The 21,980-nt window shown below is 38.8% G+C and overlaps 2 protein-coding genes across 6 annotated transcripts in view; both read right to left on the reverse strand.

Annotated features, from left to right (window-relative positions):
- Nucleotides 1-2,423: 2,423 nt before the first annotated feature.
- On the reverse strand, nucleotides 2,424-11,612 carry NIT2 (nitrilase family member 2). 2 transcript variants are annotated; one of them, XM_048058181.2, is made up of 10 exons: nucleotides 11,471-11,612; nucleotides 9,798-9,916; nucleotides 8,333-8,453; nucleotides 8,124-8,212; nucleotides 6,408-6,501; nucleotides 5,366-5,440; nucleotides 4,821-4,899; nucleotides 4,100-4,198; nucleotides 3,046-3,101; nucleotides 2,424-2,668 (listed from the first exon to the last, which is right to left on the reverse strand). In XM_048058181.2, the coding sequence occupies exons 1-10, from the start codon at nucleotides 11,496-11,498 to the stop codon at nucleotides 2,580-2,582; spliced, it is 849 nt and encodes a 282-aa protein (XP_047914138.1). In that variant the 5' UTR covers nucleotides 11,499-11,612; the 3' UTR covers nucleotides 2,424-2,579. The 2 variants fall into 2 exon arrangements, with proteins under 2 accessions (XP_047914138.1, XP_013040439.2); XM_013184985.3 differs by lacking the exon at nucleotides 11,471-11,612 and adding an exon at nucleotides 10,655-10,935.
- A 3,014-nt stretch (nucleotides 11,613-14,626) lies between these two features.
- Nucleotides 14,627-21,980, reverse strand: part of TBC1D23 (TBC1 domain family member 23) — a 32,604-nt gene continuing 25,250 nt past the window's right edge. For all 4 annotated transcript variants that reach the window (XM_048058155.2, XM_048058154.2, XM_013184893.3 and 1 more), the window contains 4 exons: nucleotides 20,986-21,074; nucleotides 18,339-18,474; nucleotides 17,013-17,207; nucleotides 14,627-15,737 (listed from right to left, as the gene is read on the reverse strand). In XM_048058155.2, coding sequence (XP_047914112.1) covers nucleotides 15,656-15,737; nucleotides 17,013-17,207; nucleotides 18,339-18,474; nucleotides 20,986-21,074 — 502 coding nt within the window. In that variant the 3' untranslated portion in view covers nucleotides 14,627-15,655. The remainder of the gene's footprint in view (nucleotides 15,738-17,012; nucleotides 17,208-18,338; nucleotides 18,475-20,985; nucleotides 21,075-21,980) is intronic.

The raw sequence follows: 21,980 nt of genomic DNA on the forward strand, positions 1-21,980 counted from the left end.
GTTTGCCAAAATGGAGATTAGGAGTTGTGCCTTGCTTTACCAAGATCTGAGTGTAGATTGAAAGTGAAGAAGGGAACTGGCCTACACTAAGGAGCTGTACTGTGATTTGTCTTGGAACTGAAGAGCGAGCCAGCTTAAATACTGCTTTGAGCAGGCTTCCCCGCTGCAGTGGTAATAACTCTTCCGCTGAATTTTGATGAAGCATTACTATGTTTTCTACCATTTCTTTAAAATCCATTGAAATCCTTGCAGGCTGAACTTATGTAGCCATTACAGGGCTGCAACTGGTTGGTTTTATATACTTAAAAATATTGGTGCATATGTATAATGTGGATACTTAAAGTGCCTGTCTTCTGCCACCATAGGATTGAGTACTGACTGCTTTAACTACTACCTAGTGGAGAACTGATTGTGTACTTTTTCTGTTTGCAACTTCCCCAAAATTACAGTCCATTGGTATCACTTCTGAGGGAATCTTACTGGGGACTCCTAAAATATCCTCCTAAGAAAAGGCGCTCAGAACTTGTCTTGACAGACTGAATGGGACTGAACCCATGTCACCTCTGAAGCTTAGTTCACCAAAGTAGTCCACTACTGATTCTTACTCATTCTCCATTTGGAAATCCAGGGGAGGATGGTACATGCCACAGATTTTGTCACATTGTCTGTGGCAGACTGCATCTTACACTTCCAAAATTAAGTGGGTAGCCCTTGAGAATCCTGCATTTCTTTAATCCTCCAAAGATGTGTCTAGTTCCTGTTCTGCCGCATATTAAAATAGTATAGAGGTTGGGGGTGGTGTAGGGAAGACAGATGCAGTAGTTTAGAAAAAAATATGGCTATGTAATAGTTGCTGTGGTTTAGAAGTTAGATTGCTGTGATGGCCATCATTCATGCTGATTGTTGTGTATGTGGCAGGTACCAATTTAATGCAGGAGACCTAACTCAAATAGTAAATTGTTAATTTTTTATATTTATTTTTCAACAAATAAATCTTCATTTCACCTTGCGCTCTGTGGCGTGTTTTTTAAGAGTTCCAGGACCATATGTATACCAAAATGCTGTGAAAGCAGAGACGCAAAATGCCTGCAGGAATGGATAATGCCACTGAGTGGAATGATGGGACCTCAATTTTAGGGGAAAGACTCCTCCGGGTTTGGCTTAATTTAACCATTGATTTCCCCATAGGTGGCTCGGGCCTCTATAAACCACACACAGCTGGTTCATCCCAGAGAACTCAGAGGAAATAAAAAAGGCAAGAGGATAGCTGTGGGAAGAAGAGGATGGCTGAACGTGAAGAAACAGGTATAGTGGTTTTGGGTGAAACTGGCTAGATGGAACAAGACAAAAGCCTCTCTCTGATGCCCTGCTTTTCTGTATTCTGAAGTCTCCTTTTGCCTCTGGTGCCTTTTTGCTGCTGGAAAACCAGAAGCACAGAGGTAGGTGCTTCTTTTTGACTCCCAAGAAGGGAAAAACTTATCTTTTTACATTAGAAAGAGAAGCACCAAAGTGCTGACCTTCTAAGAAAAAAGGTAATTCTTACAAAATTTTAGACTGGTTTTAAGTTTTTTAAAGTTTAATCAGTTTGCTGATCAATTCAGCAAGAGCAAGGGAGTAAGGCATATTTCCCATGCAGCTGGTGAGAGTTGGCCTTTGGTAGCAATAATACATGTAGAAAGCAGGTGCTGGTTTTGCTGAACATCTGTGAGACTGTGGACAGAAAGGCTTAATTAGTGCAACAAGTTTTCTAACCCTTTTGACTGACTTCCCCTCAACCTTTTCAGTTAGAAGACAGCCTGACTGTGAAACTAAAGCCAACTCAGCCATTATATTAAGGAAGCAATAAATAGAGCACAGCTGTGGTGACATGTGAAATGCTTTATAAAAACAGTAATCCACATCGCTTCAGCAATAAACAGGAATTGTAGTAAGAATTTAATATATATCTTCCAGACAGAATGCGTGCACCAAAACGTGTTACAGTTCCTTGTATAGTACTAGTTCTGTTTGGCTGCTTCTTGCATTGTCCTTAAGTAGTACAGAGCAGAATTTGGCCTATTTCACTTAATATGTTAAATTTTAAGCTTGCCTGGTTTGAAGTTTGGCAGCTAAGAAACCAATTTGTTTAGGCACATACCATTAAGACAGACAGACACAGAAGAGTCATACTTGTAGATTATCTGGTAATCAGTGAAAAGTGCGTAATACCAAAACGGACTTGAGATGATTTCTAGAGGGAACCTGGTTCCCACCTCTACATCCTATATATAAGCCCCGGAAAGTTAAAAGCGAAATAAGAAAGTAACTAAACCATTATGATGAGTAAAGATCATTGTTAACTGCTAGCGAGTTGAGGTGATTTCACCTCCAGCTTCACCCTAGCTATTAAATACTGTAAAATGAAGTATGAGGAGATACAGAAGTTGTGTTTGAATCAATTTTAGAATTATACCAACAAGTTGTTTTGTTTTTAATTAACTATTACATTTCGCAGTAGCCTATCAAGCAACCAGTAAGGGAATCCTGACGATGAAAGCAGCAGTCATTGTGCCACTTGAACTTTTCCCGTTCACCTGGTGTCACTTTTTCATCTCTATGCTATAGAGATCACAGCGCTTCTGGCTTAAAATAGGAATTTGTTGACGGATTTCTTCAAGTTTCTTCAGATCTGGAGGGGGAAGAAAGAGCTATTAAAAGAGCAGTTTTAACAGCAGGACTTGTCTGAGACAAGGTAGGAAAAGAGCAACTTTCATGGAGAACGAGTCCATAGGACACAGCAACTGAGCAGCTGGGGAAGGAAGCCTCAGCTTTGCTCTCTCCTAGGGTAGGTAGCAGCTTCCTCATAAGTAAGGAAACTTCTATGGAATATTCTAGTCCTGGTAGTGCTTGTTTTTGCTTCAGTCTAGCAAAGGTTGAGAAGGGATGGGAACACTGCATCATCTGTAACTTCATGAACAAAGCCATAGCCATTAAAAAAGAAACAGTCTCTCCAGTCTTATGCCCTGTCCAAGAAAGAAAGCAGGAAAAAAACAAACGAATGCTTACCTATATCTGTGTATACAACTGTTTCCTCAGCCCCAGCTTTGGCTATGACTTCACCCCTGCAAAATGAAGAACATTTGTTCACAGCATTAACACAGAGGTCTAAGGCATCAGTCCAGTTGCTGCTGTTTATATAAGAGGGAGTTTCTAGCCTTGATGTCTACAGCTGTAGACACAGGGCTATCTTAAAAATAGCATCATAATTCTTAACTCTTGCATGATAGAAATAGCTTCCAGGTTTTATATGTGGCACATGTTTTGTGTGTGACATATACATACTTAACATAAGTTTCCAAAGATCAAAAATATTCACAAGCACAACTATGAGAACCAGCACATGTGAACGTGGAATATACCTCAAAGGGGAAGAAGTAACTTCACTGGGGACAACCATATATAGTTGGTTGTTTAGACTAACACTTTCTCCTCTCGGATCCAACCAGCTTTTAATAGGAGTATACTTACACTCTGCATTAGCTACTGAACATGCTTATCATGTCTCCCAGTAGGTGCTCTGCCACTGCTTTCAGCATAAAATGTTAAGAGCACATGACAGAAAGCTTTATTTACTTTGCAATTGTCTAGAAGAGTAGTGTCGGTGGAATGATTTATTTGGAAGAAAAATAACTGCCAAAAGACTTGATGTTTTCCCAGTCACCTAGAGGCGTGGAGGGGAAGTAATCGCTGCTAAGGTCAGAAAGTCTCATCTACTTGAAGGTATCCTTCTCATTCTTTCTTACCTCAAAGTGTTCTTTGAGGAAATTAGTTTTGTATAAGCTGTTTAATATGGTTCAATTCTACTCAAGGAGTCACCACAGTGCATAATATATAATGCAAGTTGAAAAGGTCAGCAGCTTAACTAGTGCTTAATACTACTACTGAAGTAGCTTCTGCGCTTCCAACAAGAACGCATACTGTTAAACCCTTTTAAAACTAGCTGGCTGGAAAATAAGAAAAAAAAAAAGGATAATTTGTTTTAAAAGTAGGTGAAAATGTGGGGCTGAAGTGAGACGGTCAAGTAAAACATTCAACCAAGGTGTTTTTTTTCTGAACTTACCATGGATTTACCACAGTGCTGTGTCCCCAGGCAACATAGGATGCTTTTTCATCTCTAGCAGGAGATACAGTAGCTACGTAGACTTGATTATCAACAGCTCTGTATTCACAGAAAGATACGGCAAGAAAATGAGTAGGTCTTTTTTTTAATACCACCCATTAACTAAGCAGAAGAAACTGAATTCACTCTGAAGAACAAACAATACAGCCTCCTAAAGACTTCGCTGTTGTAAATGACACAAAAGTTACAGAAAACAAGCCTGGAAAGAGAAGTCTCTACCCAACTGCCCCAGAGTTAGTAGGCAGAATGAATTACGTGTTCATTCAGTGTGCAGTAAAGTTGATTGAAGCTGACCTAATGAATAAGTAATACTGCATAATCAGGAGTCAAAGGATCTATTTCTGTCCGTAATTAAGGCAGTTTTGACATGGTTATTGCTGCCTACTGGCTGTTCTGTGCAGAAGTTTGTGAATGGTGGTTTGTGGAAAGGGCCATGTAAGAGCTTAACTGCAGAGGGGCTGGCAGGAGTGTAGGATAAGCAGCTCCTGCTTTTCTCCTTGACAGCAAAATCATTTTGGTGACCCATGCAAGACCCAAAGAATGGCACAGTTCTGACAGCAGAGTGGTCCTGCAGCAGAAATTCTGCTGTATGCCGTGATGTAGAATACAAGAACAATTCGGTTCCACATACTAAAATCCCCCTCAGTTACTTTGTTCTTACCGTCCCCTTTGTAGCAATTCCCAATGAGCCGGTCCTGTTGTCAGATTAAAAGCCCCTGGATATATCAGCAGCTGGCAACCTTTGTTAAAAGAAAATTACAAACAAACTATCATTAAGGGGAAGATGATTTACCCTAGAGTGTCTCTACTTTGAAGCTCATGGTAAGCTTTTATTTTTTTTTCTGACTTCTGCCCTTAATAGAAGGACAAATAGAGCCCATTCCTGTGTGGCACAGATGATTATTTATGCCAGCAAAGCCCTATGGTACATCACCAAGTATGGGGCCATAATACATTTCCATTATGTATTATATTATTGTATCAGCAGATGTGTAGCAGAGAATTATTGTTACTTTACAAATGAGTATCTGCTGTGTTTATGAATAACAAAGTCCGGGCTACAAGGTGCATTTTGTGTTAATGGGCAAAGATAAGAGTGCCTGATGACACTTTAGAGAGTGCCCAGTACCATCACCCTGAACAGCCCCATAAAGTTCAGGCCTTAGGGCTAAGCATGCTCCACTTCATTAGGTGACTCAGCCTTACCCTTCTGTCCATAGATTTGAGCCAGCTCAGCAAATCTGATGTCATAGCAGATGCCCAGGCCCACTTTACAGTATGCTGTTCTCAAAACACAAGAGACAACAGTCATATTGCTGTCATGAGTACACAAAAGCAATCACAAGACCTCCTGCCACCTGTTAGTTTACATGTCTCAGAGTAACAAGGGGAGCGATATTTAAATGTGTTTCTCTAAATGTGTATCTGCAGCAAACATTGTCTATTGGTGGGGGAGAATTCATGCTTCATGATGAGAGGATGACTGTGAGAAGTAGCCTCATCTACCCTTTAAAAACAGCCATTTCCACAACATCACGCTATATCAGGTTTGTGTGTAATGTGTTCCTCTCTGATTTAGATGCAGATTTTTCAGTGATAAAGTTACTCACTGGTCTCCGTGGACTAAAGAAATTACAGTTACATACTTTCTTGCAGCATGCATATTGTAAGGAGGAGAAAGTCACCATGGGAGTTGAGACTCTTAGAGCTCAGTTAACAGGTCATACTGATTTTTGAAGATGGGGTAGGGGTAGCTGTCTTTTTTTTTTTTTTTTAAATCTGTTGTGGTTGATTCAAGAATCCTGGAATGGAATTTACAGTTAATTATCTCCATTATTATACCATCTTCATATGAAACAACTGCCAGCATAGCCATGTGCTACATGTATTGTTTTCCAAGCCATGTTTTATAAGCACTGTTTTAAAAACTGCGATTAAAAATACAGTAACTTCTCTTTTACAATTCAGTAGGACCACTATTTGTTAAGGGAAGTGCCATGATGTATGCTTTATCCTTTTCTACTCCTCTCTCCTTTTTCAATCACTTTGCCTTTTAAAAAAGTTTCAGAAGTGACCCCCACACTTGGAACACACTTAAAATACATTTGCCATCATTGTCAAAGGCCTGATTTAAACTCAACAGTCTAAAAACCCATTGCTGGGGAGAAATGGTAGGGAAGAGAGCTCCAGAATGACTGTAGTGTTATTGTGGCAGTGCTCCTAAAGAGAAGGCTTGTCTTATACTCACGAGTATCAAACATGGAGAAACTATTCCCTGGACTCAGTGTTTCAGACTCTTTGAACTGTATCTTCCCAGGAATATCGATGTCAAACAAATGAATCTGTGATTATAAGATTATTAATAAGAATTATTAATAATTTCTCTGCTTGGTGCTTGAGACTTTTCCTACTAGTCAATGTATACTAGTCACGATTATCTGGACTACTCTTCTGTCAGGATCCCAACTAAACATTGCTTAAGATGAAGAGATCTTCTAAAGACAATTTAAAGCAGTTCTCTTCTTTACAGAAATTTGCATGTCTAAAGTTATTTGGAGAAAAAATAAAGAAGACAAATACTAGGCATTTTAAACAACACATATAAATAAGCCTTGACCTAAGTGAGGCACATATCAAATGTTTACATTGCTTACCAAATAGAATGTCCAATGCTTGGCCCATGCAGTAATAGAGAGTTAGTAAAAACAGCTAAAAATAGAACAATTAATTTGCAGTATGGCTCTACATCTTCAAGAAAAGGGTCCTTGTAAAATAACTATCTATCTTGATTTAATGAGTAATTTTGCTAAAGAAAGGGTACATATATAATGTACTCTATGTATATGACATCTCAAATTTGTCATGATTATAAGTGCAATATGGTAAAGCAAGTGGTATTTTCCTCGCCAAAATTTGAGTTCCAGTCCTGCAAAATTTCTCCAGGAAATACTTTCAAAAAGTCACAAAGTTCACATGACTTGTAGATGCTTCTTAGCCCCTGTAGACAGTGTTTATCCCATCCCTTGCAATGTAGATATCTGTTCCTGACTGGAGCTTTGTAAAAATACAGCTGTTTCTGTATTACTGTTAGTTCATATATATGCAGTACAAGCCTGCACTCGTTTTGCAAACAACTACAGGGCTTATGGGCTGGTGTGGTATGACAGACAGAAGACAATGCAGCATTTCAGAAAGTGATCTAATGGTGTAGCTAAATGCACAATCAGTTAAAAGAAAAAAAAAAAGAATAACTGCATCCCCAGATCCATTTTGCACCATCTCATTTGTTCCAAGTAACCTTGCATTCTCTTGTTCTTCCTTGAAACAAGCAAGCTGTTGTTCACTTAAGGAATGATGCCTGTACACAAAGCCAGAGTAGCAGGAACTACATAGTTACAAAAACAGGTCGTTTCTCGAGGGGCAAGCAGTGTGCAGGTGGAAGATGACAGTAAGCACCTACCCACCACAAACAGCAGACACAGCTTAACTGTGGAACTTGGACTTCGATTGTCTGCACTATTATACATATAGCAGAAAAGGTATGTAAAGAGCAGTCTTTATGGTAACTGAGAGGCTAACTCCTTTGGGAACCTGAGGAAAAATCCTGATCCCACTGACGTGGCACTAGAATTCAGACGACTTGGATCAGCCTTTACCACAATTTTCCCAGCATCTGGGACAAGTCAAGTAAGCCTTCCGCACCTCATCGTCCTTGTCCAGCACTTAACAATGACCAACTTTGGAAGGGATAAACACACATCCCAAATTAAAATGAGATGCAGTTTTAATGACAGCGCACTGCTTATTATTACTGCAAGATGCTGCGAATTCCTATCACCTTTAGGTGCAGATGAAATCATTTGTGCCTCCTAAAGACAAAGGGCAATACCATTTTTGGGTAACACTGCTGAATACTGGCCACATAGATGAGAAACCTTCTAATAACAATATTGTACCACCTTACCTTCCTATGCTTTGCCAACATAGCACCATCAGGCCCAAAGACAGTACATGTATTATACAGCTTTCCACCATCCTCTTCTGGAATGGATCCTTTAAAAAGGAGAGAACAAAGTTTTACCCCCCCGTAGTATATGGAGTATTGATTCAGTTGCACAAATAGACATTGCCCATTTTTTCCCCTCAATGAGACAGTCACTAGGAATAAACTACCTCCAACAAGATATATGCTGCACTCCTTGGCAACTTCTGAGAGCTTTTGTGTTGATTCTCCAGGGATCTTCTCTGCATATTCTTTAAAGTATTGGGTTCCGTATGGAGAATTAAAACATTCCTAGAATTAGAAAAAAAAAATGAAGTTAAAATCTGTAAACACTGCACTTGACCTTTCAAACTTAATTTTTTTTTTTCATGCTTTTTCCCTAGGTCAGAAATGAAAAAATATTAACACACAAAGGCTAACATGTCACGCAAACTGCCGTATGCCTATGCAAACGTGTAGACTATATGCTTGTTGCGTATTAACTCTTTATGTTGTGTGACTTAAAAAATAAGGTGGAGGAAAGAGAGTATTTTATCTCTTAGTATCAGTACAAAATTTACCTTCCCAAACTTTCTGAAAGACCTTGCCGCCCTTGCTTGAGAGGGTTTACAAGCATTAATTATGATTGGCAAATGGAGTATCTAAGCTAAATATGTCTGGAAAACTCGGTTGTTTATACACATGACAAAAAGTAGCTAATAATAGATAATCTCCCTCTAGGAGACCTAGACAGAATAATCAAAGGTCGTATTTGCAACACAAGAGCTGTGTTAGCACAGAGAAGGGAAGGTTGCTTAATACTTCACCTAGGACAGCAGGAACCAAAACATTCTTTGTGTAAAACATTCAGACCAAAAGTTCACCCAGAAAAGAACTTTGCAATCCCAAGTCAGATGCTGCAAGGCACAGGCACATGTACCCCCAGGAACAGAGGAAAAAGCTCACAGCTACAGTGGGAAGGTACCTTGTTGCCAGCAAATCATGTTAAAAAAATTTTTTTTTTAAAAAATCAGCAAGGTAATCCTGGCTGAAGTCTAAAAAGTAAATCAGAAGTGATCAGTAATTTTAAGCGGTGATCATGTTCCCGCACAAGGATATCATGATGCTTTAATCATAATCCAGCCACAAATGACTTGCTGGAAATGTTTGACATCTATTTAGTTTCTCATTGACTGTTTGATCATGAATAATTATGGCAAAGATGGATGCCTGCTTCCCTATCAACACATCCTGCTTCGTATCAACACTCTTTAGCTGAAAATCACCTTTTTCTACATTCTGGCACAGACGGTTTCTGCAAAGATTCAAACCACGGTCTTACTTTCGTTAATTCAGAATAAACCAGTTAGGGCTGCTGGAATTGCCTGGGATTTAAACCACATGAACTTGAACAGATTCCTGCCCCATTAAAAATAAAATTTAAAAAAACTTTTTTTTTTTCCCTCCTTTTATACATTCTGGTAGATAGAACAAGGCACTTCAACACATTTTTTTTTCCCCCTGTTTTGGAGTCTCATACAGCATACAAGCACATCCAGAGAGAAACAGGAATATATAATGCATGGTTAACACTACAAAGATATTTCCAAGAGTTTGAGGTGTATGTATTTTAAGTAAATCATGATCTTTACTCACAGGTAGAGCCACGACTTTTGCTCCTTTAGCCGATGCTTCTCTTACCAGTCCACAGGCTCGTTGAAGGTTATCTGATTTAACAGCAGATACATGAAGCTGAATAAGTGCCAGGCGGAAGTCTAATGGCAGAAAAGAAAAAAAAAATTAGCCAGTGGAATTTCCCCAGGTAATCAAAACTTGAATTCATTAATGAGCACTTAACAAAATAAATATACTTACATATTAACAACATGCACACAAACCACTTCCGACTCGTTTTGCAGTCGGTATATGACTCTGGAAAAAGTCTCCTAACACAGGGAGAACATTCAAACGCAGGCTTGCTACCTGGGAACCATACATGGCCATCCCCTGGTTCAGGTCAAGGACCAGGGAGTTGACATGCTGGTCACAGGCTAGCTCCTGCTTAGCCTAGGCAGTACCCAGTCCACATTCTCATGTAGGACACTGTGCAACAGCAAGCAGGAAAGGAAGACCACTAGTTATCTAGTCTTGATTCTTCCTTCCCAGTTTGCTGCGTGCTTTGTAAGTGTATCTTTTCATTGCACCCGTCACCCAACCAGTGCTGAATCTCCTAAAATGCCACTAGCAAACTAAAAGGCTGCATAATCCCCAAAACACACAAATATGGGAAGTTTGCTTTTATGATTCAAATCACACCTGGCCTGGGAAATGGATGTGAGGAACCATAAAACTATAAAGATAACATCTTTCCTGATCATTTCTTTACAACCCAGTTTCTAGCCAAGAGACAGCTGCATCTACACACCTAAGCAGGATTTATATTTGCACGTTCTGAATTACACGGGCGAGATCAAATCATGTGCATTCATTCCCCTTTGTGCATCTCCTCATACCTTGGGCTGTAGGAGTGCACATCCCAACTGGGCAGAGCTCTCTCTCTCCTTTTGAACCCAAACGCTCTGCCTTTTTCCTCAGGGGTACCCCAGGCTGAAATCACCTCTCTTTTCAGGGAAGCTCCCTGTCACCCAGAACCACAGGACTCAGGGAAGCAGTGAGCAACACTGCCACGGTGCTGGGGGAAATGGGAGCTGGTCCAAGGGCAGGCCAGGCTGGGACACGGATAGGCAAGTGGTATCTTCCTTCGTGCATTGCTTCACCTTAGTAGGCAAACGGTTGACTTCTACAAGGTACGCAAATGATTAACTTCTCACCCGGCCACAGTGCATGTAATAAACTGTTTTAACGTTTAGCTGATTGGGAAAGCGAGGTTGCGATGAGATTTCCAACAGGCCAACCAGAGTTCGCTTCGTGCGCCTCCCTAACAGGACAGCCCTAACAGGAGGCGCTCTCGAGTTGTGTCTTTTTCAGGGGGTGTTGTAACTCGGGGAAATTAAGCGCAGAGATTCCGTTTCCTGAAAGATCCCTTTTGCAAAAAATCAAATGGGCATCTGGCAGAGCGAGCCCAGCTCCTCTCACTGATATTTTAAAGCGCGGCGGGAGGGAGCCACGAGGAAGCCGCGGCGCTTAAAACACCAGCGAGGGCCACGGGGAAGCCGCTGGTCTTTCACCACCCTCCTGCCCGGACCCGGAGCCGGCTCCCGGGCTCTGCTCCGGGCGCCTCAAGCCGCGGCCCCGCTGCGGGGCGGCCCTGACGGGAGCCCTGACGGGAGCACCGGCCGCGCCCCGCCGCGCCGCGCGCCGCCACTCACGGGCCATGGCTCCGCGCGCCGGCTGCATCCCCGCGCCTCACGCCCCGCTCTGCGCCTGCGCGCCGCGGGGCGCTGCTGGGAGATGTAGGCCGCCCCCCCCCGCGGTGGGCGGGAACGGCTGAGGGCCTCTTACCCACCCCTCTGGTGGGCAAGGCTCGTCCCAAGGCGCCGTGCTGGCGTACAGGGGGGTTGTTGACCTCAAACGCTGGCACGTCCCCCCTTTCTTTAACGAAACTGCATTGCCCCAGGTAGAAAACTCGAAACACCTTGGCAGCCAGCAGAAGTTTTAACCATCAAGTGCTCCCCTTCACTCACTACATTGCTTCCTTACGTGTGTATTTTACCGTCTTGTGCTTTCTAAAAGCATGCTTCTAGATGCATATTTTCCTGTTTGGAGTCTGGCAACTCTCAAAGTCGAAAACCAATGGTGGCAGAAGGGGCAAAAATAAAACAAAATGGGTAACCCGGTGTGGTCACTCTCTTTCACACGTCGTGCTGAAGCCACTTTCAGGAAACACGTGGAGAGATAAAGGATGGGAAGCCCACAACCACCATAAAATGCACACCCCTTATGTGCTGCAGTTGCAAACAGAAACACAGCTCAGTCTGCCCCTTGGAGCAGTCGAGCAAACACCTCATCCCAAACTGATCAACCCAAAAGATGGCAGAATTACCAGCAGTAGTTTTTTTTTTTTTTTTTTTTTTTCAGAACAGCAAACCTTGCAGGGTTCCAGGTGCAGAGAACAGCTGTTTCCTGAGTTCGGGTGGGGTTTAGACAGAGCACAAAGTAAGAATAAGAACAAGCAGTAAAGTGGTAACATCCTTTCAACCAGAAAGGCTCATACTATTTCCCAAGGTAGAGAGGTACAATGTATTTTTCAAATTTTGAAACAGTAGTAATATCTGAAAGCATTAAATATACCCAAAAGAACATGTTAGCAGACTATCACCCCCTTCTTCCCCAAAAGGGGAAACTCTTCAGCCACTGAGTAGAGTGCCCCTATATTGAAAAATGTTATGTGACAGCATCAAAAATTTTGGAACTACAGCTGACATGCTCGGTCAAAGCTACAAACACTGCTAATACTCATGTGTAAGGCCTAACAGGAACTAAACTGAAAGAGCAGCAATTAATCTTTACTTACATATGGAGAGGACAATGTAACTAAAATAATATCTACACAGTCTGAGAATACTTCCGGTGGGTAATATAAGTTCTGCACAAATTTGCACACAGATCAGAATCTAAAATAACTTGTGAGACAATTAAAACAAAACAAAAATAAATAAATTAAAAAAATCAGTGAGCACAGAAGCACTGACCCTGGCTATGAAAAGCAAAGGTGTGAGTTTCAAACTGTCAAGAAAGCTTACTCTGAGAAGTATTCCTTTCCTGCAAAAGACCACATTTTTAATCACCAAACTGAGATTAAATAAAAGTTAAAAACTGAGCAACATAGCAGCTGTCATTTTATCTTCAAACAACACATTCAACAACGTAGTCAGCAGCACATACAAAATAAGAGCCTGCAAACCTCTGGCAAGTAATAAAAAGAAAATCCCCGAAGATGAAAGAGACTAGAAGTTGTACACTGATTATTTTGATTTTTTTTTTTCCAAAAGCTGTCACTCTAGTACTATAATTAGAATTTCTGCTTAGCAATTCAGGTTTTGTAACTAGCACCCTAAGTACAGATACAACAAATACGCCATGAGACAAAAGTAGTCTCTAAGTTGTGGGTAGACATAAAATGACAATATGATTGTTCAGTTTGGATTGAGCTTTGTAACACAAGAAGTCTGTTGGTAACTTGCACAGTTATAACTTGTAACTTAAAAATTACAAATAATTAACCTCTTATTGGCATGGGTAATACATTTCTACACAGAAGAGATTTTAAAACTGACTTCCTGTAGCCTTAGTTACTGCAGATCTAAAAGGTCTGTATTTGTTGACCTCAGAGAAGCATACACATTACTCGTTCTTCATATTTAATACTCAAATACACATAATAGTTTAACAACTGAATGTACTTTTCACAAGTAACTAGATTCTTCAAGATACCACTTTAGGTACTTCAGCTATGCATGTCTCAATTCTCCCCTTATTTTGTTTGCAACTTTTTTCTCTCACTAGCACTCTCTCGTGACTTACAAAAATGTGTTATATCACTTTGTCAACATTTTCATTTGTCAGCATAATAGTAAAATACGATGCTGAAATGCCTGGAATTCATGCAGAAACCTTCTCTATAATATGACCATTTATTAACTCATTTTGACCTTTCTATGAATGCTGACCATGGTTCACCCAAAAGAATCCTATAAAATTAGCCAAAATTCTGACATACTTACATTAACGTGTCACTGACAGCAGCTCCTTATGACCCATAATCAACTTCTTTTACTCCAGATATCAAGTTCACTTCGATTTACAAAATACCTTTAGGAAAAACTGTTAAATTGATTCACAGAATTCACACACTATACAATTAAAAATACTTTCTGTCAGAAGTTATGTTCAAATTGTACTGGTTTATTTACAACTGTAGTTTATAAACAGTAACACAAACATCTTTACATGAAAAAAATCTCATTGCTGAAATAGGCACAGAGTCAGAGACTCTTCAGGATAGTTTCAGAAGGGAGTAGGAAGAAAATGTAATACAACAGCTGCGGGGCAAAACTATAAATATGTGAGTGTTGGCCCAGGTGCAATTTCATGCAAATATCTTCAACAGTTCAAGTTCTATTGGTGTTTACTCAGATACTAAGAAAAAAAAAAAGAAAGGAATAAGTTCCAGAATTAAGGTGCCCTAGCTTGATTCCTAGTAAAATAACTTAGAGTAACTGGCTTTTATAAAGGTCAGTTTATTTTTTCTCCTGATGATGTACCAATTCACAGGCTCTGACTCAAATACTCAGAAGACTTTACACAACAACTCTAACCCCTAGTGTCTTTATTTCACAATTTTTGGTAATTTTCATATCCGTCTACAAAGATGCTGTGCCTTTGCCATAAGAACCTTCCTGTACTGGACTTTTTAGCAAGAGAAACCCTTCTTACTAACTGTTTTGTATCAAGCAGAAGGCTGCAGATACACTATGACACAGTTGCAATCTCTCAAACTTTTACTAGCTTAGAAGTTATTAAAAGATTATAAACAGATGTTGAGCCAATGAAGGCAACAGGTAATGAATACATTTATCCCAAGTATACAGCACTGGAATCTCTTCACTTTATTCGTGTATGTTAATTTTCTTGCCACACCTTCAGTCTTCAAACACACCTATCAGCACAAGCTCATTTCTGCACGAACTGAAGGTATTTAAAAATCTAATTTACATGTTAGACATTTTGCTTCAGAGGAGCCATATAACTTGTTTTCAACTGTCATACTCTGCCATGAAGCACTTACTCCAATTTCAACATGTACACTCACCCTCACAAGAGAAACAATCTCAACCTATGAAATGCAAAATTTAGCATAATTTAAAAGAATCACAACCCTGTAGTAAAAGCTTATTGTGTACAGTTCATTTTGGTATTTAAAGATACCCTTATAATCAATTCCAATTATTTAACCTAGTAGTGGATAGGACTTTCAGAAAAGTTAACTTTCCAAATTATTGGCATTTTGTCCCATTCACTTAACTGTTTTTAACTGGAAGAAAATTCCTAAGCTTTTATCTGCTCTGCTTACAAAGCTAAGTTTTTCATAGTCCTTGATACTACCCAGTAGGCAAAACTCAAATTTATAGACTGTAGGCCATGAAGACGTTTGACTTTCAAGTATCAGTCACTTAAAGCTGTTTCTGTTTTCAACTGCTTCTCCGTATCAGGCAGTTCATTCCTTTGACATGCTTATATGAACCCAGCTGCATCCTCTCTTACAAAGATGCAGATCACTTGGATTAAGGGTGCACAAAAAAGAAACAAACTGACCTTTATAATACATGTTTCTAAAAAAAAAAAAAATTAAAAAAAAAGAAAAAAATTAAAAATCTTGTTAAGAAATTGGTAATAATTTACCCTATCTTAAGCCTGCTACTCAGGCACTCCCACCAGCAAACAGAAAAAAACTCTTAAGTTAGTATTCAGTTGGAAAACAGCCAGCCCATGTCCACATACAGTATCTTTGTTGCTTCTTCTTTATAAACTGTTCTCTACAAAGTCTTTAGTTATTAACTCTCCAAGGCATCCAATACTTTCATGATCTGTTGTTTTATGGCTTTGGTAGCATCACCTGCATTCGGAATCAAATACCTTAAGTAGAAAAAAAAAAAAAAACAGAAAAAGAAAAAAGGCATCATAAACTTGCTACAAAATTTTTACGCATCAACTCAAATTCTTGCTTTGATTTTTTCCTCTGGCACACTCTAGGGGAAAAGAGGAGGGAAACTATTAAAATGACATAACATTTACTTCCTATTCATGCTCTGACACATTTTCTGTTTGTGAACTTAGAACTGTTGAGGAGTATTTCACTGGCCCTCCTGGAAAGGAAAATTCCTCATTAATTGCCAATGGAATGGAACAGGCAGTTCAAGATCTCTACAGATAGCGCTGTCCGATTTACATATGGCAGTCTTCGGTTTTCATTTTCGTTTTTAATTCCTGTGGATACACCTAGATCATTTAGTTACCATCCTCTGTTTTGTATTTGCTCCACTCAATAAAGTGGTGATGAAGTAATTCAACAAGAAGCAAAGTTCTCCGCAATACATTTAATTTACCTGTGTCTGACATAATACCAAACTCATTTTGTCCTAAATAGCCAACAGGACAACTGGGAAACTCATCTCTCACTTAATTCTGAAAACAGAGCACTCACAGTTCTCACCAAGGAAAAGGATGGGAAAAATGACCTACTGAATGTCAGTGGCTTTGTTAAAACAGTGACAAGAAACAAGAGGCTACATGGACGAAAAAAAAAAAATAATAAAAAATAAAAAAATATTAAAAAATATAAAAATAACAAAAATATAAAAAAATATATAAAATATAAAAATAAAATATAAAAAATAAAATAAACATCCCTCTGGCTTCAGACCCAGTATTAGGCATTCCAATGCTAACCATGGCAATAGCTAACTTTCAAAACCTGGGATTCATAGTTTGAGGTCAGGCTCCATAACTCCTTATACGACATATAGGGAGAGTTAAATGTCTCAAAAAGTATACCACAAAAGACTCACCTCTCTCTTTAAATCCCACCCTTCACACATCCCTATTTCAGGCTGCAGATACATGAAAATGAAGTGGTCAACTAAGACATTACAAAAAGAAAACATTTGCACTCATCTCATCCCCAACAACTGTCATTGGAGACCCTAGAGTCCAGTCCCTCTCTGTTGGGTCTCATAACTCTCTTTTCTCCACTGGCAGATCTTCTTTATAGCTCACATCTAAATACCTGCTCCTAAGTAAAAACTATTACTTTTGAACTCAATTCTGGGAATTACAGCATACATCTGTTTTCCAGGTGACATCATTCTGTATACCATCGCTACCAACATCAGAGCTACTGAAATGGCTTACCTTTCAACTGCCAAAATTTCTATGCCTGAAGTATTGCTATTTCCGTATTTAAAGGTAATCAGTTCTGGGTGTTTCTTCTTGGATGTGATTTTGACTACAGAGTTGAGTGCCTGTCGAGACTGTATGTAAGCCAGACCCTTCCGCGATGGAATCTCCCTCAAACAATACATATGGGTTGCCGTGACTAGGAGATGACTTGAAGGGAAATGAAAAACAGAAATTACATTTTCTATTTCACTGATTATCAGCTATTTACAAAGCTAAATTCTACAAACAAGTTACATGGAGAGAACTAGATAAAACAGTTTAACACTGATGTAGATTAGGACCGTCTACAAAATACTTCAGATTTTCCTGAAGTACTGAATCACAGATATTTTGAAAACAAGTATAGCAGCCTCAAAAGCATACAAAAGCATAGCATCATCACCTCAACACAAAAGACACAAGTGCTATCAACATCAATGATCAAAACCACCAGTAACATGCCAGGTCATGCAGTGCAGGGAAAATGCCTCCAGCTTCTCTCCTCCATCCTTCAGTCATACCCCAAACCCTATCCCTTCATCCACAGAACTGCAACTCTGTATATTTAAGCCACCAGGACATGCTGGCACTCAATGACTGATTGTCAGTCACTGCACAAGCACTAATGTGGAGTTGCTCACTTGCCCGCTCAGTTCAAGACCCACTTTTGTCGTCTTCTCAAAAGCAATACATGTGTGATGAACACACTACTGCAGTTTAAATTCAGTTTGGGAAATTATACCATGACAGATCAGCGATCATACACCATATCGTTTTATTTCTCCATTAGATTTATTTTAATAAAAGACAATAACAGACCATGATGAAAGAGAAAGTTAATCCTAATTTTCTGTTATACAGATTCAATAGGATTTGTACTCTTTGGGGTAGCTAAAATGCAGTAAGCAACATGTTCTGCTCTTGCAGGATTAACAAGGTCACTGAATTTCAGGGGCAAGATGAGCAAGTACTACAAGTCAGAAAACTAGATAAGAAAAACATGAAAAAATGGGTACTTGGGTCTATCTGGTCTTGAAAAATAAGCCTACATTTAACGAGAATGTTTTTCTTCCTATCTTTTTTACAAAGTAAAATTTTATACTATATTTTGTACATAAGTAATACTCTATAACACTGAAAATATAAGAATGCAAATATAGTGGTAACATTTTCCTCTAGGTTGTTTCACTAATATACCAGAAATGAAGGTGTATCATGAATAACTTAACCATACAAGAATATTTTTTAAAAGTGTACTGAGACAGACATTTACATTAAGTTTAGGAGTAATTCCAGTACCTGGGAAACATATGTCCATTTTCTTTTACTTCATTACAGGGGAAGTTATACTTCACGTCAGGTTTATTTATCCATGTTTGGATGTTGACGACTTCTTTTCGATCGTCATCTGACATTGAAGAGCTATCAATTTCATCTATTTGAAGAGGTGGTAGTTAAAAAAAAAAATTTCACACAATGTCAGGCAATTTTCAAGTCATTTAAAATCACAGTAGCCACACTGGTTCAAATCAGGGTCCACCTAGCCTCCAAGTGTCCATAAACAATAGCTCTGAGGGAAACAAGAAAGACGCATGCATATTTGACACTTCTCTATTAATTCTCTCTCAGCAGACAAGTATTCTCAGCTCATAGGATTTATTAAGCTGGTTTGTTTGTCCCTTCAGTGAAGTTTGACAGGTCTCTTCTACATGTACTTTTCCAGACTTCCACTGAAGTCCTGTACACTTTTTGCAGCTACAGTACCAGTATTTTTTGGCAAAGAGCACCAAAAATGTGCCAATATTCCAGGCACTATTTTGCAGCCATGTTTCCTCCCCTAAACTGACTATCCCACAGGAGAAAAGCTCTAGCATATTCAATTATGCCTGTTGCAAAAGACATTTCACAGCCATCACTCACACTAGCAAGTTAATTCTGCAATTCTTCAGACTGTCCTCATTTTTACTGCCTTGAATAACCTTGGATAAGAGCAAAATATGTCTTAGGGTTCACCTTCTTTTCTAAAGACATTTGAGAATATACTCAAAAGCAAAATTTGTAGCACAGACCTCTGTGAAACACCTGGAATTTCCACAAGCGTTATCACTTAGTTGTAAAAGACTGTTTTTACATCTAAATATGATGATTGTTTACATACTAACTTTGGTGCTACATTAGAAGAATTTAAGCAATCTATCAATCTCAAGAAATGAAGTATATTAAAACCATAGAAGTTACCCCCAGAAATAACTTCCAAGGATAACTCTTTAAAGTGTCTCTTTCAAAGTCAATTTTCTATACTTTGTTAAATGATTTATTTCAAAGCATTTCAGAATTGGAAATCCACACTTTTGAAAAGTTTTTCACTGCAAAATACATTATGAAATTGGGAAGAAAGGAACAAAATCCATCCTCATTCCACAGAATGGCTGAGGTTGGAAGAAATCTCTGGAGGTCATCTGCTACAACCTCTCTACTCAGGCAGGGCCACCTAGAGCAGACTGCAATTACTCTAGCTGGTTGCAATTATTTAACTATTAAAATCCAAACAAACCAACCAAACAAACAAAAAACACAAAAACCAACCCCAAAACCAAAGCAACCCACAAACCAAAGCCATACTAAAACTTTACAAAAACAATTACAAAGAGTCAGCATTCTTCTTTCTGCATTCTTCTGTACTAAAAATAACATATTTCACTTTGTATGTGCTGAATTTGTTTATTCAAATTTCTTACTTGAGTCTTAACAGTCTTTTTAAAAGCAAATTTGAATAGAAATCAGCTAAAAACACTACAGAAAGTATGTCCTGGATGATTCATCTCAAAGGACCTGGTTTTCTGAAACCACATAGACTTTGAGCATCCATAATGTCTTGCAACAAAGAACAGTGCAAACTTAGTAGTTATATGGAATTTGGAGAAGTATCTTCTTAGTGCTAACCCTCCTACCCGCTAGTTTCATTTTGCTCCTTCCCAATTCTTACATAAGTCAAACAACGATTACTTTTTTTCTGATCAATCTTATTTAAATGGCTCCAGATTTTAAAAATCTAAGTAATCTTCCTAAATTATTTCATTTTCAGGTCAACAATTCCTAATCTAGCTATTTGTTTCTAATATGGAAACTGAGTATGCCTCTTGGTCACAGGATGGCTACTTGTGAGATGATGATGGTTGGGAGTGAGTTAACACTATCAGAATCAAAACAGGACAGCAGTAGGTCCTTGCTATTCTAGCATTTGCACTTGTCTCTCAAAAATCATTGTGAGAAGAGTGGTGTTCCAGTTTTGCCTACAATTTTTCAAGTAGATAAAATTAAATAAAAATTGCACAATTATTCTACGGCATTTTGCATGTATATCAAGAGATGAATCAATTCTTAACAGATTCAATGCTAAAAAGTATATCTTTTTATCACTGGAGAGGTGGAACACTGGAGAGGTGTGCATACATCAGTCCTCTAAAGACTAATTTTTTTTTTTCTTTACAAGAAATTCAGATGGTTATATTAACTGCCAGTACTAGAGATTCAACCTGAAATCTATCAGTCAAATTACATCCTTTGCATTCTGCTTACTGTCATAAGCAATAAGAGTACAATTGTAGGTTTGCCTCTACAAGACCCGTGTAGAAAAACACCTCTTTTACTACAAAAATACTGAGTGAGCATGAAGAATCAACTATATCCACCTGATGCCATTTCTTCCTGTTGGCTGTTTGCTTCCTAACACAAAAACTTTTTTTTTCCTTTAGTTTGCTAATGTGTATTTGAAGAGACTATTTCTTCCTTGGTTAGTTATAGACATCACAATTACAAACATGATCAATAGTTAGAAAAATGTCACGCATTAAGACAATGATGCAAAACACACACGTATAATTTAGCCACACATCATAAATTTGTCTATATAAGTCAATCCAGGTAAGAGGAAAATCTACTGTACCAGTATCGTATTCTTCTTCATCTCCAATGCTGAATACTGGTTTCACACCACGGTAAGGTTTTCCTACTCTGTCACTGCTGCTGACGTGTCTGTTGGCAATGAAAAGGGTAGGAGAGGACATGGGATGGGAGGGAAGAAGACAAGTAACTTTCAAACAGATGGTATGAAGCCTATCATAACGCATCAACAAAACGTAAACAACACCTTGCAACTGAAAAAGATGAGAGAATTTCATAGAGTTGCCTTCAAGGAAGCTAGGACTGACACATCACGCAGTTTTGTTAGTAAAAGCATGTATTCCACAGTTATTTGGCAAGGCTGAGTACTATAATGAAGTAAAAAGAAACACTTGTTTTAAGAACTTCTGATCACCTTCCCAAATTACAAAATATATTAGAGACTGTAAAACTTAACACATGATATGACATTTCTAACACGAAATTCTGAACTCTGCCTGAAGTATTTTTGAACATCGAAGGTAGACTTACAAAAGAAAATGCCAAATTGGGATAGAGGAAAAGTTTAAGACTATTAATTAACATGTCTAGAAGTTCATTTTTCTGGTAAATAGGTCATTCCTCAGAAAGATAAAATACCCTAAGCATTTCAAAGTGGGGGTATTATAAACCATCCATTGTAGGGTGAATTCTGACTTCCTGTCCATTACTTACTCCAGTGTAAAACCAATCCTGTAATTTTTGGTCAAGAAATTCCTGCTGCTAATCTCAGCATCACTGGGATTTCTGCATAGATACTGACCTCAAAACTCATTTAAATCTGCTTCTACAGATAATGTAAAATGACACAAGCAAACAGAAATGAATCTTAAATGTTTGACAATAACAGTTGCTAACTCCTAAGATATTTTAAAGCTTTAGCTCAGAGTGCTGTGAAGATAGTCACAGCTGTCATGTTAAAGGTTCTGGTCCTCCAATACAGAGAAATGCCTGAAAAAAACCACAAGAATACCTAAGGGTTCAGAAAGCCTCAAAATG

This window comes from Anser cygnoides, chromosome 1 (assembly GCF_040182565.1).
Source record: "Anser cygnoides isolate HZ-2024a breed goose chromosome 1, Taihu_goose_T2T_genome, whole genome shotgun sequence".
NCBI lineage: Eukaryota > Metazoa > Chordata > Aves > Anseriformes > Anatidae > Anser > Anser cygnoides.

What these genes read in the sequence shown, in the direction of transcription:
- NIT2 (XM_048058181.2), bottom strand. Translation starts at nt 11,498, where the DNA reads ATGCAGCCGGCGCGCGGAGCCATGGCCC. An exon ending in GAATTGCTACAAAGGGGACG is followed by an intron (nt 4,199 to 4,820) that starts GTAAGAACAAAG and finishes CTGTGAATACAG; the next exon opens with AGCTGTTGATAATCAAGTCT. An exon ending in AGCACTGTGGTAAATCCATG is followed by an intron (nt 3,102 to 4,099) that starts GTAAGTTCAGAA and finishes TTCATTTTGCAG; the next exon opens with GGGTGAAGTCATAGCCAAAG.